The following is a 14,948-nucleotide window of genomic DNA, read 5'->3' as shown; positions in this document are numbered from 1 at the left end:
CCCAAAAAAAAAAATGTACTACTTTTGAAGGAAAATTATTATGGAAAAATTATGTCTTACCTGATCATTTTTTTCCTTTAGTTCACCAGACCAGTCCAGACTAATGGAGTACATATCTACCAGCAGATGGAGACAGAGAAAAAATAGTTCTAGTGATTCGCCCCTTAAGGGTATCGTGCAGTCTGGAATGTTCAGTATTTCGATTAGCCAAGCAGTTGTGATCCTGACCTTGTGTAATTTATCTTTAAAATCAAGCATGGTACCAGAAGATTGGAGGGTGGCCAATGTAACACCGATTTTTTTAAAAGGATTCCAGAGGTGATCCAGGAAATTATAGACCAGTGAGCCTGATGTCGGTGCCGGGCAAAATGGTAGAGACAATTATAAAGAACAAAATTACAGAGCATATACATAAACATGAATTAATGAGACAAAGCCAACGTGCATTTAGACAAAGGAAATCTTGCCTCACCAATCTACTGTATTTCTTTGAAGGGGTGAATAAGCATCTGGATAAAGGTGAGCCGCTCAATATTATGTATCTGGATTTTCAAAAGGCATTTGATAAAGTACCTCATGAAAGACTTCTGAGGAAATTAGAAAGTCATGGGAAGGGGATAATGTCCATTGTGGATTAAAAACTGGTTAAAAGATAGAAAACAGAGAGTAAGGTTAAATGGTCAGTATTCTCGACTAAGAATGATAGATAGTGAGGTTCCTCAGAGGTCTGTGCTGAGATTGCTGCTTTTTAACATATTTATAAATGATCTTCAGATGGGAATAACTGGTGAGCTAATTAAATTTGCTGATGACACAAAGCTATTCAAAGTTGTTAAATCGCAAGAGGATTGTGAAAAATTGCAAGAGGACCTTATGAGACTGGTAGACTGGGCATCTGAATGGCGGATGACCTTTAATGTGAGCAAGTGCAAAGTGATGTATGTGAGAAAGAGGAACCCAAACCATAGTTACATGATGCAAGGTTCCACATTAGGAGTTGCCGCCCAGGAAAGGGATTTAGGTGTCATCGTTGATGATATGTTGAACCCCTCTGCTCAATGTGCAGCGGCAGCTAAGAAAGTAAATAAGAATGTTAGATATTAGGTTCTAGGTCAGTTCCCACCTAGGACAATTCCCACTGAATCAATTCCCACCACACCAGGTAGGACAATTCCCACCCATAACCCAAAAAATACAAAATCTCCCTTCCTTTTCTCTTCCACATCGTTTGGGGGGGGCAGGATCCCCTCACACACCTCCTCCACAACATTATCTTTTACACATCCCTTCCCCCTCCAGACATGATGTGGGGGAGGTAATGCCCCCTACAGCCCCAAAACTAGGTTTCAACCTATTCATGTTTAAGCTGGGATCTAATTGTCATATATAAGTACATAAATGTGTGCCCCCCCCAAAAAAAAAAAACTAGGTTTCAACCTAATTCGGCCCCTCAAAATGACACACTGATTACGATTTATAACAAATTACTACTCTACCTATGAAAAGTTATTCTGTTACTGTACGTCCTTTGTGTGCATCCGTATGCTGCTCTAACCTACTTGTTTCAGACACTGTAAAAAAAAAAAAAAAAAAACACCACCAGGACTTATGGGACCTGATACAAGAAAGAAGTTACAGGCTAGGGAGGGTGGGAAATGCCCAGGGGGGGAAGTCTTTGGTGGGAATTGTCCCCTTAAGTGGGGATAGTCCTGGGGGGGAATTGTCCTTGGTGGGTTGGAACTCACCTGATACTAGGTATTCTTAGGAAGGGAATAGAAAACAAAACTGAGGATGTTATAATGCCTTTGTATCAGTCCATGGTGTGACAGCATCTCAAATATTGTGTGCAGTTCTGGTCACCCATCTCAAAAAAGATATAGTGGAATTAGAAAAGGTACAGAGAAGAGCGACAAAAATGATAAAGTGGATGAGACGACTTCCCTATAAGTTAAGGCTAAAGCGACTAGGGCTCTTCAGCTTGGAGAAGAGAAGGCTGCGGTGAGATATGATAGAAGTTTATAAAATACTGAGTGGAGTAGAACAAGTAGAAGTGAATTGCTTGTTTACTCTTTCCAAAAATACTAGGACTAAGGGGCACGCAAAGAAGCTACTAAGTAGCAAATTTAAAACAAATCAGAGAAAATAGTTCTTCACTCAATGTGTAATTAAACTCTGGAATTCATTGCCAGAGAATGTGGTAAAAGCAGTTAGCGTAGCAGGGTTTAAAAAGGTTTGGCTAATTTCCTAAAAGAAAAGTTCTTAAGACATTATTAAGATGGACCTGGGAAAATCCACTGCATATTCTAGGATAAGCAGCAGAAAATCATTTTTGTTGTTCCTGGATCTTGCCAGGTACTTGTGACCTGGATTGGCTACTGTTGGAAACAAGATACTGGGCTTGATGGACCTTTGGTCTGTCCCAGTATGGCAATGTTGGTCATTAAAAAATAGGTTAAAATTAAATATGGATAAAACAATATGTTTTTGGTTCACTATGAAGGTAGATAATATTCCAACCTCTATTCATTATTAGGTGGTATGATTTTTAATGTGGAAACAGTGTCTAGAGTAATAGGTGTTTTGCTGGACTCATCTCTGACGTTTGAACCTCAGGTAAATTTGATAGTTGTCTTTTTTTAAATTGAAACAATTACGGCTTATACAATCTAATTTTTATCTGAAACATTTTAGAGTGTTGGTTCAGGCAGTGATTTTGTCAATGTTGGATTATGGTAATGCATTATATACAGGGCTGTCTTCTAAGCTTCTGTTTGATTCAGAACATGGCAGCAAAATTGATTTATCATAAATCTAAATTTGACCACGTGTCCCCTTTGCTGTTTGGCCTGCATTGGCTGATGGTTGATGCATGTGTTAAATTTAAAATTAGTTGTCTGATTTTCAAAACTTTGATTGGTGATCTTCCTGATAATGTTCCTTTTTTGATTATGGTGCAAGCTGGATCTCATAATAATGGATGTTTGATGATAGCTTTTCCAACTACTAAGGGAATACATTATAAGAGTATTCATGAAGGGTCAGAAAGAGATTGAAGACTTGGCTTTATTTGAAAATATTGTTTAATATCTAGTATTTGTTACTGTATCTTGTTTCAAATTTGTAACCCACTCTGAACCTGCAGTTGCTGGGATTTTGCAGGATATAAGACCTTGTTAGTATAGTGTAGCTTATGTTCATATTGCCAGTCATTGTTGAAAATCCAAGACCATCCTTCCCATTCAGCCAATAAGTCCAAGAAGAAAGGAAGGAAGCATATATAATACTGGTAGCAGATATCTCAGTGATGGAGGAGACGTATGAGACTGAGCACATAGAAAACATGTAGAAAGAGAATGCACAACCTGAAACAAAGAGACTGTTAGAAAGAAACACCACATGACGGAAAGAAACTCCATGAAAGCATCAGGTGGGTGTCTGAACTGGTCTGGTAGGACTAAAGGAAAGAAAATTATCAGGTAAGACATAATTTTCCTTTCTTGTCGTCATACCAAACCAGTCCAGTCTAATGGGATGTAGCAAAGCAGTGCTCATAAAGGGTGAGACTACGGATAGAGATATAAAGAGGCGAGCCTTGAAATCCAAAGTGAAAAGAATAATCATACAACCCTGGCTGAAGGTGTATTGCAGTCCACTGAAAACCCTGAAATAGAGCCCTTATGAAGCATGGCCAATCTCTAGATGCAAAAGAAGGGATTGTTCCTATGTTTCAGCTCACAACTAACTTCCAAAAATGGAGAACAAGCTGTAACTCGTGAGCCAAAAACAACATTGGAAGATCGTAGAAGAACAGACAGGCAAGAAGCCTGCAAGGTTGTTACGTGTAGAAAATGGACATACCCATGAATAGACAGACCCCAGCCAACTCCAGCCACTGCATTCAGAATAGGTGTTGAATGTTGCAGATTGTACAGACAACAAAAGCTAAGAAATCTTTCACAAGATCTGCTTACTCATCCGCACTATATAGGTTAGGAAGAGAGAGGCAAGTTGCTTCTACTGATACCAACATATTTGTTGGAAAGAAGTGAAGCCAAGAGTCCATGAGAGCAGAAAGGCACCTTGAAAAGGTCCTTCAAAAGGAAAACAGGGTAAAACTTAGAAAGGGACAGGAATCAAGATTTTCTGCTCAAAATTTAGGACCAAAGAGAGTGGAAGCTGAACTCTATTGTAATGCCATAGCAGGACTGTAGTACCTCAGAAAGCCCAAAACATAACTGTTACCAAACATCCTGTGCTAAACAACAGGAGTAAACAACACAGAGGGTTGAAAAGCATATAACTGAGGGTGGAGCAGCCCAATGCCCCTGTCATGAGGAATAGAAATGTGACAGACCTGTGCTCAAAGAATTTTCTTTATTTCTGTATACTACTCACTTGCCCTGTCCTTTTTCCTCACTTATTTATCCCCTTACCCTTAATTGTTATGTCTGTTTACCTGTCTTCTAGATTGTAAGCTCTTTGAGCAGGGACTGTGTTTTTGTGTATGGTGTACAGTGCTGCGTATGCCTTGTAGCGCTATAGAAATGATAAATAGTAGTAGTAGTAGTAGTAGTAGTATCCTACATTTTCCTATCTATAGGTAGGTTTAATGTGGCTTACAATAGTCTTAGGTAGTAGATAGGTTACAGTTTTTGTAAAACAAGGATATTGGTTAACAATTTGCATAAAATTAGTTTACATAGATCTGAAGCAAATAGGTTGCAGTTTTTGTGTAACAGAGCTTGGCTAACAGTTTTTGTAGAACTAGGTTGACAGTTAAAGGTAGGACAAGATTAGCAGAAGTCTTGAGTATGACAAGCTTTATATGTTATAATTGTCTCAGTTGGGTGAGTAGGTGTTTGGGATGAATTTGGTGATGGGGTAGGTGTTTAGGATGAGTTTGGTGATGGGGCGTAGTTCTGTATGTCCATTGTCATATTTGGGTAGCTCTGCCCTGGAAGTCTAGTTGGTTTGGTAGGTTCAGCAGGGAGGAGCTTGCTGAAGAAATGGGCTTTCAGGTGTTTTCGGAAGATTAGGTAATTGTCATTGAGTTTTAGATATTTTGGTAGTGTGAGAATCTAGAAGCGTATGTTGACTTATGTTTAACATTTTTATAATTAGGGAAGTGGAGGGTAAAGTAAGATGTCACTGATGTAGTTGCATTTTGGGTTTGTAGGTCTATTAAGCTGGACATGTAGCTTGGTGAGAGGCCGAAGATTATTTTGTAGTCCAGGGAACAGATCTTGAAGGTTATGCGTGCCTTGATTGGATGCCAGTGTAATTTTTGGAGAAGCGCTTTCAAAACGCTTTTTTCTGAAAATTAGTCTGGCTGCTGTATTTTGTGCTGTCCATAGTTTTTTTAATATTTGTTCTTTGTACCTTGCATAGATTCCATTGCAATAATCCACATGGGTTAGAACCATGGTTTGAATCAGGTTGCTGAAAACAAATCTTGGGAAGTATTGCTTTATATTTTTAAGTTTCCACATTGTGTAGAACATTTTCTTTGTAGTGGCTTTAGTTTGGTTTTCGAGTGATAAGACCCGGTCTATGGTAATGCCTAGGATCTTCAGATTGTCTGAGATTGGGGAAGATGATCCCATAGCGTTGATGGTTGTGTAGTGTTCAGTATTGTGTGGGGATGAGATTATGAGGCAGTGTGTTTTTTCCCTATTCAATTTTAGTTTGAAGGCTGAAGCCCACCATTCCATGGTTTTAAGGGACCTAGCTAGAGGGACCATCATAAGGTTAAACAGTATTAGTGAGAGTCGGGATCCCTGTGGGACTCCATACTCTGCTTTCCAAGGTGGAGATATTATGGAGTTTGACTTTACTTGGTAGGACCTGGTGGTTAGGAAACCCTTGAACTATGTGAGTGTTTTCCCTCTAATTCCTAGCTTATCGAGAATTCTTTGTATGATTTGGTGGTCCACCATGTTGAATGCACTCGATATGTCAAACTGGAGTAGTAGGATGTTTTTGCCTATTGATTTTTTTGTTTGAATTTGGCCAGAAGTGTGATCAATGGAGTCAATACATCCTGGAGCAGAAGAAAGTAGGGATTCAAAGCTCAGAGGATCCAAGAATGCCCATCGGCTGTGCAATAGGCCCAGAGAGAAGTAATACTTTGGAGAAACCCACCATCCCTGATAGTGAACAATACCAATAGACTTAGAAACTACTCCAGGAAGAAGAAATTATAATGGAGCTACGGCCATTATGGAAAGAACTAGAAACAGATATTGCCAATGATGATCAAGTTATGCACTGAACCAGGAAGGTACAAAGCACTGAAGATCTAGATGGAGCACCCAGTGTCCAACCAGTACAGGATCTGGGAATGTGACTCACCCATTGCAACAGGTGAGGAGAGACATATATCAAAGCTTAACAGCATAGAACCATGCTCCAGAGATAGAAATGGGAGACCTGGCTTGTTCACAGCTAAAGGAGTGCTCCGCCATCCAAAGGAAGCTGCATCCTGCAGCCAAAGGGAGAGTTGCACTCCTCAAGCAAAAGAGACTGGAGATAGTACTTACCGACGAAGAGGAGACACAATGAAAAAACATTAACTTGTTATGTCCGGGTAATCCAACCCGCAATAGAAGGTATTTTATCAGCCTGTAGCATTGTGAAAAACTCCTTGGTAATGCTGAATATCAAAGAACTTGGGGGGTGGGGGAGAGATCTGGCACCACCAGGTATTACCCAGCTCCATCTAGAGTTTCTAGAAAGTAAAGGAGCAAACATCCTTAAAGAGGAAACCCCCTGCTCAACTGACACCCAGCTAGAACTGGGACACAAGCTGGATGAAAAGCATCACAGAGGAGCTGCACGGTCCATCAACCATCCACTTGGAGACAGAGGAAAATGCTGAATATTTCAGGCTGCACAATACCCTTAAGGGGTAAATCATTAGAACTTTTTTTTCTTTGTCTCCATCCACTGGTAGATGGACTGGTCTGGCATGATTAAAAGGAAAGGAAGATATTATTCATTGCCACTTTGAAAAGTGTTAGCGTAATGTAAGAATATTTGTCAATGCAGATATGTTTGAAATTTAACAATAGAATGGCATGTCTTGAAGATTGCTGTTATCCATATCAACAAATTGATTTTGATGATTGATTTTATTTTTAGGATAAAGACGTAATGATGTCATCGGTACCATTTGCCAGACCACAGGACCTTGGCCCCTCTATTGCTATAGTGACTAAAGTAAACCATATTCAAGATTTTCTGCTCAAGAAACATGATATTGAATTATACATGCATTTACACAGATTGGAAATTGCTCCTCAAATTTATGGATTGTAAGTATTTAAAATAAAGACTGTTTTTAGCTACTACAACTTCATACTAAGGAGTATTCCTGAAACAACAAGAATTGAAAGGATAGAAATGGCCAAAGGATGATCATTCACCTAGAAAATAGTGATATATATCAATATTTAGTTTTTTCAACAAAAAAACACTGTCCATATATTCAAAAGAGAAAAGCATGTGATTAAACCAGAATCATAATGTTCTTATTTTTTTTCCATCTTGTCTTCAAAAGCCTCCTATCACTTCTAAAAACATTCCTTCTTTATATGGGATGCTTGTAATTTCTACATGTAAATGAAGATTGAAAAGATCAAATTCAAACATCATAGTACCATAATGCAATGCACAACTTTTGGCACTTTCTCCCTATTAGACCCAGTACATTTAGTATAGCCAGTTTTGCCTTTGACCTAATGATGTGTACTATTAATGTTATGAATTTCAGGTACTATGGGACCTATTATTCAAAAGATTGTTGCCCTAGTCAAACAATGCTCCCTTGAAATCTCTGCATGATTAAATTACAGCTTTCTAAAATCACTATTTAGAAATGAATGCCATCTATACATGTAAATGTTGCTATTTACATGTGAAGATGCCTTGAAAATAGAAGCTTGTATCTGGCAAAAACAGTATTTAAATTAATATTGCAGATATTGTAGATGCCATCTTTCAGAGAAACTTAGGACCCTATTTACTAACTTACATTAGCACTTCAATTACTGCAAGCTAACAGCATAGTACCACATTACTGTTGGCATGCGCTAATTGCTGTGTTAAACAAAATGAGGAAAACTTCGGTGAAGTTGCCATGCTCTGCTCCCTGTGTTTATGCTGCTGCAGCAGGGATTTTGAGCACTTCTGAGAGGAAGTTGAATTTGGGAGGTGCAGTGATCTGAGTTATGCCACGGTGCTTAAGGGGAAAAGTACCCCAACTATTCAGGAGATGTACTCCAACGCCTTTAAACCAGAGGCTATTGGAAATGTGATTCTGACCGGAAGTGGGTCCCTGGGGGAGAATAATCTGCCCAATGGCCTTCTTACTCGAGTTCAGATGATTCATTGACCTTGGTTTTGCAGGAGCTGAGGGCAGCCAAGCTCGAAATTGCAGAGATGGTGGGAAAGAAATTGGAGGTCTGGATGGCAGAGCTAGCAGAAAAGGTGGAGAAAATTGAGGGGCACATTCATGAGGTTGAAGTGGCACAAGAAAAGGAGGCCAACCTCGTGGTGTTGGCAACCAGGCAAGTGCACCTGCTCAGTGAGAAAGTGGATGACCTGGAGAATAAACATCGCAGATCCAACCTCCGTATTTATGATATTCCGGAGGTGATGGAGGGTCAGGCTTCTCTTCCCTGCTCAGTGAGAAAGTGGAGGACCTGGAGAATAGGCATCTCAAATCCAACCTCCGTATTTATGATATCCCGGAGGTGATGGAGGGTTAGGCTTCTCTTCCCTTTATTCAGAAAATAGTGTGCTTGCTTTCCTGAATCCCATGCACAACCTGTATTTGAATTGGAACGTGCCCATCGGGAGCTTTGTCCCAGACAGGATTCTAATTTCTCCCCTTTCCCCCCAGGACATTTATAATTAAGCTTCTTAGGTATCTTGAGGTGAATTACATTTTGAGGACTTTAAGGCAACAGAAAACTTGCACCTAAGATAACTGGACACTAAAGGTTTTTCCTGACTTGAATGCAGAAACCATGTGGAGAAGAAAAGAGCTCTGGACTTCAGGTGGGAATCTGGCATCTGACGAAGCTAGTTATTTTTCAGGATGGAAAGAGGCGCTTTTTCGACTCTCCTAAACATACAGAAAACTCCATGGACTACATGAAAAAGCAGCATGGAGACCTGGTTTGGGACAAGGCACATTCTAAGTCTGCTGGGGCAGTGGCTACTCCACACAAAAAGGTGAAGGGGAGCCAAATTTTCCCCAGAACTTAAAGCTAAGTTCTCACAACTGCTACAAAAGGTCAGATTTACGGCCCTCGCCAACAGATTTGTTCGCTCCCTGGATACAATTTCCAACCCAGGGAAGGGCTCGACATCAGAGGATTCAGACGAAACTGAGCCTCATGGAAGTGAGCATGTGGCAGTGGAGGGGCCCAACTCTGACCCCCTAGTACCATCCAGTGGGGGCCCACCAGAGGAGGGGGGACTCAGGAGCATTTTGTGCATTTTTGAGCCAGGGCAAATGAGGTGACATATTGCATCAGGGGTATTCTTGGAGCTCCTGAATCTGTTTGGCTCATTCTGATCAGAGGAGATCGCTTTGTGGCCTGTTGAAGCTGCAGCGGCGAATGTGGACCTTTTGTTTTCTTGTGTGTAAGGACTGAGGGATTGGGGGGAAGTAGGGGGCAGGAGCTTTTGAGGAGGGGGACATTGGGAGCGATAGAGGAGGGTGTTGGGGAAAGAGGAGAAGAGGTTGTGGGGAGGGTTTCCAAAGGAGTGGATTAGACTTTTATAATGTTAAAGGATGGTATGAAACTGGCTACTTGGAATGTGCGGGGTTAAATCACCTGATCAATCATAAACATATTTTGAAGCATTTGCGAGGTCTCCAGGTGAACATTGCACTGTTGCAAGAACTGAAGTTGGACCCTTAGGAAATGATGACGCTTAAGGGGGGTCATTGAATTAAGCTGTATTTGTTTGGCTGAAGGGTCAAAATCGAAGGGGGTGGCTATTGTGATTAATAAGAATGTGTCCTTTGTGGAATATGGTTCAGGGAGCGACTCCTAGGGGAGGTATATTTGGGTATTGAGGAGGATAAATAGATGAAAATTTACCCTGTTGAATCTATATCACCAGTTGGCTCAAAGGGTTCATTCATTAAAGATTTAGTTAATATGTTTCATCTGCAGTGCACAGGGGATCTGAGGATATGAATATTGCTATGGGAAAACTAGATAGGACACATAAAAGGAGCAGGGAAGACATTAAAGACAGTGGGACACTTAAGAGAACTTTGCTGCTCAGTGCCTTGGAGGATGTATGGAGGGTATACAGCCCACTAGATAAACATAGTAACATAGTAGATGATGGCAGAAAAAGACCTGCACGATCCATCCAGTCTGCCCAAGAAATGTGCCACTTTTTTGTGTATACCTTACCTTGATTTGTACCTGTCTTATTCAGGGCACAGACCGTACAAGTCTGCCCAGCACTATCCCCACCTCCCACCATCGGCTCTGGCACAGACCGTATAAGTCTACCCAGCATTATCCCCGCCTCCCAACCACCAGCCCCGCCTCCCACTACCGGCTCTGTTATCCAGTCTCGGCTAAGCATTTCACATCTTATTCAGGATGACATGTGTCTTACTCTAGGTTGGATATTGGTGGGTGGATAAGTCCCTAGTAGGTAGATAGAAGGACCTAACTATACACCCTATTAGTATCTCTGATCATATTCCAGTGACCAGCAGGGTGGGTTTTTCCCAGAAATGCCCTAGAGGGAACCAGTGGCAGGCCAATGTGAATCTCCTGGCCAAACATAAGACAACAACAACAAACAGTACTCCTGTTCTATATAAATTACAAAATCTTTATTATTGAAAATAAATCAGTGCATTAAAAGAATTACTAAATAATATCCCTGCAACTCACTCACACTGCCATCCACACCAAACGTATACCCTGATCACATATGTAAATCCCACAAAGAACATTAAACATAAACCCTTGCAGTTTCTTCAGTCTCTGTGTATCATCAGAGCACAATTTCAATAAAGATCAGTCAGTGAGCCCTAAGAAAACACAAGGGCACACTAAACCCAGTTCTTAATAATTGTAGCAAGTGTTGAACATTGCTGATCTTTGTATCCAACAAGTTCTCAAGTGAAGAAAGAAAAAACTCCACTACAATATAAAGCCACTGTTCTTATCCCTGTGATTAAAAAAAAAAAAACACAGAGAAGCACTGGGAATTGCAAAGTCACACAAATCTTCTGTGATCCTCCTGCACACGGTCAAACCTTTAAATTAAAGGCAGCCAAAGAATGCTTCAGGTAAGTGGGAGGCTTCCAGGGATAAGTAAATTTAAACCCACATAGTTGGTATACTCCATACTTTTTTCAGGAAGTGGCTAGGGTAAGGGCGGCACAAATACAAAAAAGGCAAGAGGTTGTGGAACGTTTAGAATTTACTCAAAAGAAACATGAGAAATACCCCTCACCATTGCTTAGGGAGCAGATTAAGATTTCAAAAGTTCAGCTAGCTATCTTGAGTATGCCACGAGAAGAAGTAAATGAGATTATATGGAAGGAAGGGATAGAGTGTGGGGATAGCTAGTGTGGCAGCTGTAAATGCAGTAGTGTGAAAGTTGGGTTACCAAAATCTTAATGGAGTCTAGGGATACAAAAGTTTCACATAAGGACATCTGTAACCCGTTCTGGGCATTATCAATAGAGCAGGTTAAATACATCAGTGGATGATTGAATGAATAAAGTTCCAGCTTGTTTTTAAGGCTTTGTACTCTTCCAAACTTAAATGTTGTAGTGCTGATATTGTCCAATATCCTGCAAGGGTAGGAGATTGGAATGCTACTTCCCTTAATTCCTCTATCACTGCTGCTGAAGTTTGTAAAGTGATAGCGAGCCTCCCCACAGATAAATCCACCAGGGGAGGATGGATTTCCCTACAAGTACTATAAGATTCTTAATCATAAGGAGAAGGAAGTTGGGGGCAGAGTAAAAGGGTGAATGTGCCATGAGGAGTCCCTGATGAGCACAGTAAGAGAAGAGTAAGGACGATCTTGGTATTTTTTTTTAAGAGACAGCCCATAGTTAAACTTTAACCAGCACACCACTGCTCCTTCCCCTTCAAGGCAGCTACCAAGGGGTTCATATATTTGGGCATTGTCATATCTAACCTCATTGCAGACTTTTCCACCTGAATTATGATAAACTCACTATACAGATCCAGCAGGATCTTGATACATGGAAAATGCAGTGGTTGTCATGGTGGGGGAAGGTGGCAGCACTTCATATGATGATTTTGCCTGATTCTTTTCCTACTTGTGCAGTTGCCGATAAAAATCTACATCAGACAATTCATAGTCTGGGATAGGTTGTGGAGAGTTTATTTGGGGAGCTGGACAGCCTAGGGAAGGATGGAAGACAATACAGCTCTCTAAAGAGGAAGGGGGTGGAAGTACCCAATTTAAGAAGTTACCAGGCACCGGTGCTTAAAGCTCTCAGGGAACATTATTTTGAAGATCCAACCATAAGATGGCATGGATGCTGTTCAAAAATACCGTACTGGAAGTCCAGGCCAAATATATTCTGTGTATTAAAAAAGGAGAAAAGAATACCAAACGACAGCCGGCATGGTTAAAAAGTGAGGTGAAGGAAGCTATTAGAGCTGAAAGAAAACCCTTCAGACAATGGAAGAAAGAACCGACTGAAAATAAGAAACAGCATAAGGAACGGCACGCCAAATGCAAAGCGCTGATAAGGACGGCAAAGAGGTACTTTGAAAAAAAGATTGTGTTGGAGGCAAAAACACATAGTAAATAATTTTTAGGGGGATCCAAGATGGCGTCTGAGGCGGATGTGCGAGCGGACACCTCCTGAACGCCAAGTGACTCCCTTGAGCATTGGACCTTTCTAACACCCATTATGGGAAAAAGAAAGGGGAAATCCCTTGCACTCACCTCCTCGAGACAGGGAGAATCTTCCACCATGCGGCAGGGAACATTGGACGAGATGGTGGTGCGCACGCCGGGATGCTTGACGAGCGCTTCGATGGCTCCGACGCTTTTGCCGGAGCACAGCTTGGAGGGAGTCTCTTTGAGTCCTCCCCCTTTCACAGCTCCTCCGAGACCTACAGGTGGAAAAGCGGCGTCGGAGGAACAGCGTCATGAGGGCTCCGGAGATGGTTTAGCCCCTGGGGCTGTAGTAGGAGGCCCCGTCGCAACTTCTCCAGCGGAGACATCAGGGCAGTCAGGACTTCGGTCCGGGAGTCTGCTGTCGCCTGCGGGAATTATCGGAGAACGAAATAGAACGGCTGTGGTCACCCTAGAGATGGTATGGGAAGCCATTCAAGGCATGAATGCTACTCTAGAAAGGATTTCTACGACAACACAAGTACAACTAATGGAGATTAAAACGGTGCAGGAGAATTTCAAGGCCAAGCTTGAAGCCCAGGACACCAAAATGGAGGCTTTGGACAGTGAGGTACAAACTTTTAAAACTTTTACTGCTTTAGTTTCCAAAGAAAAAAATATTCAAAACAGGAAATTTGAACATTTAGAGAACCAGCTTCGTAAGAACAATTTGCGGATACTGAACTTTCCAAAATCTCCATTAATTGCCCCACTGGAGATGTTTAAGAAGTACTCGAAAGAGGTTTTACATATTCCGGAGGAAAGTATACCACCAATGACTAAAATTCAATATATAACTGGAATTCGTTCGGCTGTGGGGGAAACCCCACAAATGAACTTAACAGAATTTCTCCAGGATTCACTTGAAATAATAACTGAGAGATCTACTTTGTTGGTGTCCTTCGCATTCGAGCTAAACCGTAATAATGTCTTTAAGTTGTAATTTCGTAACATAAATGAAGAATTCTTAGGCGCAAAAATTCAAATATTTCCTGACTTGTCCAGGGATACTCAAAAAAGGAGGAAGGCGTTTTTAACTTTGAAGCCTAGGCTGATTAGTATTGGAGGCTCCTTCCTCCTTAAATATCCCTGTAGATGTGTAGTACGATTCAATTCTCAGAATTATATTTTCTTTGAGCCTGAGAAGCTTCAGGAATTTATTATTGGTAAAGAATAGAGATTCATGCCTTGAATTATAAGCTGAGATCGGCTGCGCTCAAAAAGAATTCTTCCGCCTTTGTTTATTAGTTTAAATAATTCTTTAAAAATATTTCTTTGATCTTGGATCCAGTGTTGTGGTCTAATAATGTAGGAAAAAAGGAGGGGTAAATATTTTTCTTTTTTTCTTTTTTAATTTCATGAGTGATGTAATATTGAATTCTCTCCTTTTTCCGTATTTCTGATTTTATGTATGTGCATAAATGAATGTAAAATGATAAAAAATAAAAAATAATAATAATTTTTAGGTATATTGAAAACAAGAAACCATCAAAAGCATCGGTTGGGCCACTAGATGAACCAGGGGTAAAAGGGGCAATCAGGGAAGACAAAGCCATAGCGGAGAGATTAAATGAATTCTTTCCTTCGGTCTTCACCGAGGAAGATTTGGGATAGATACCGGTGCCAGAAACGGTATTCAAAGCTGACGAGTCGGAGAAACTGAATGAAATCTCTATAAATCTGGAGGATGTAATGGTGCAATTTAACAAATTGAAGGGTAGCAAATCTCCTGGACTAGATGGTATTCATCCCCGAGTACTGGTAGAATTGAAAAATGAACTTGTGGAACTATTGTTAGTAATAAGTAATTTATCTTTAAAATCGAACATGGTACTGGAAGATTGGAGGGTGGCTAATATAATTCCGATTTTTAAAAAGGTTCCAGAGGAGATCTGGGAAATTAGAGACCGGTGAGCATGACGTCAGTGCCGGACAAAATGGTAGACACTATTATAAAGAACAAAATTACAGAGGACCATATCCAAAAGCATGGTAATGAGACAAAGCCCAAACAA

At 40.7% G+C, this 14,948-nt stretch overlaps 1 protein-coding gene across 1 annotated transcript in view; it reads left to right on the top strand.

Moving 5' to 3' along the window:
* Positions 1-14,948, top strand: part of TBC1D5 (TBC1 domain family member 5) — a 1,081,936-nt gene that overhangs the window by 746,322 nt on the left and 320,666 nt on the right. The window contains 1 exon segment of the mRNA XM_030202651.1: positions 7,141-7,313. Coding sequence (XP_030058511.1) covers positions 7,141-7,313 — 173 coding nt within the window.

The sequence above is a fragment of the Microcaecilia unicolor genome, chromosome 1 (genome assembly GCF_901765095.1).
Source record: "Microcaecilia unicolor chromosome 1, aMicUni1.1, whole genome shotgun sequence".
Classification (NCBI taxonomy): domain Eukaryota; kingdom Metazoa; phylum Chordata; class Amphibia; order Gymnophiona; family Siphonopidae; genus Microcaecilia; species Microcaecilia unicolor.
This window is presented reverse-complemented; position numbering and strand designations above follow the sequence as displayed.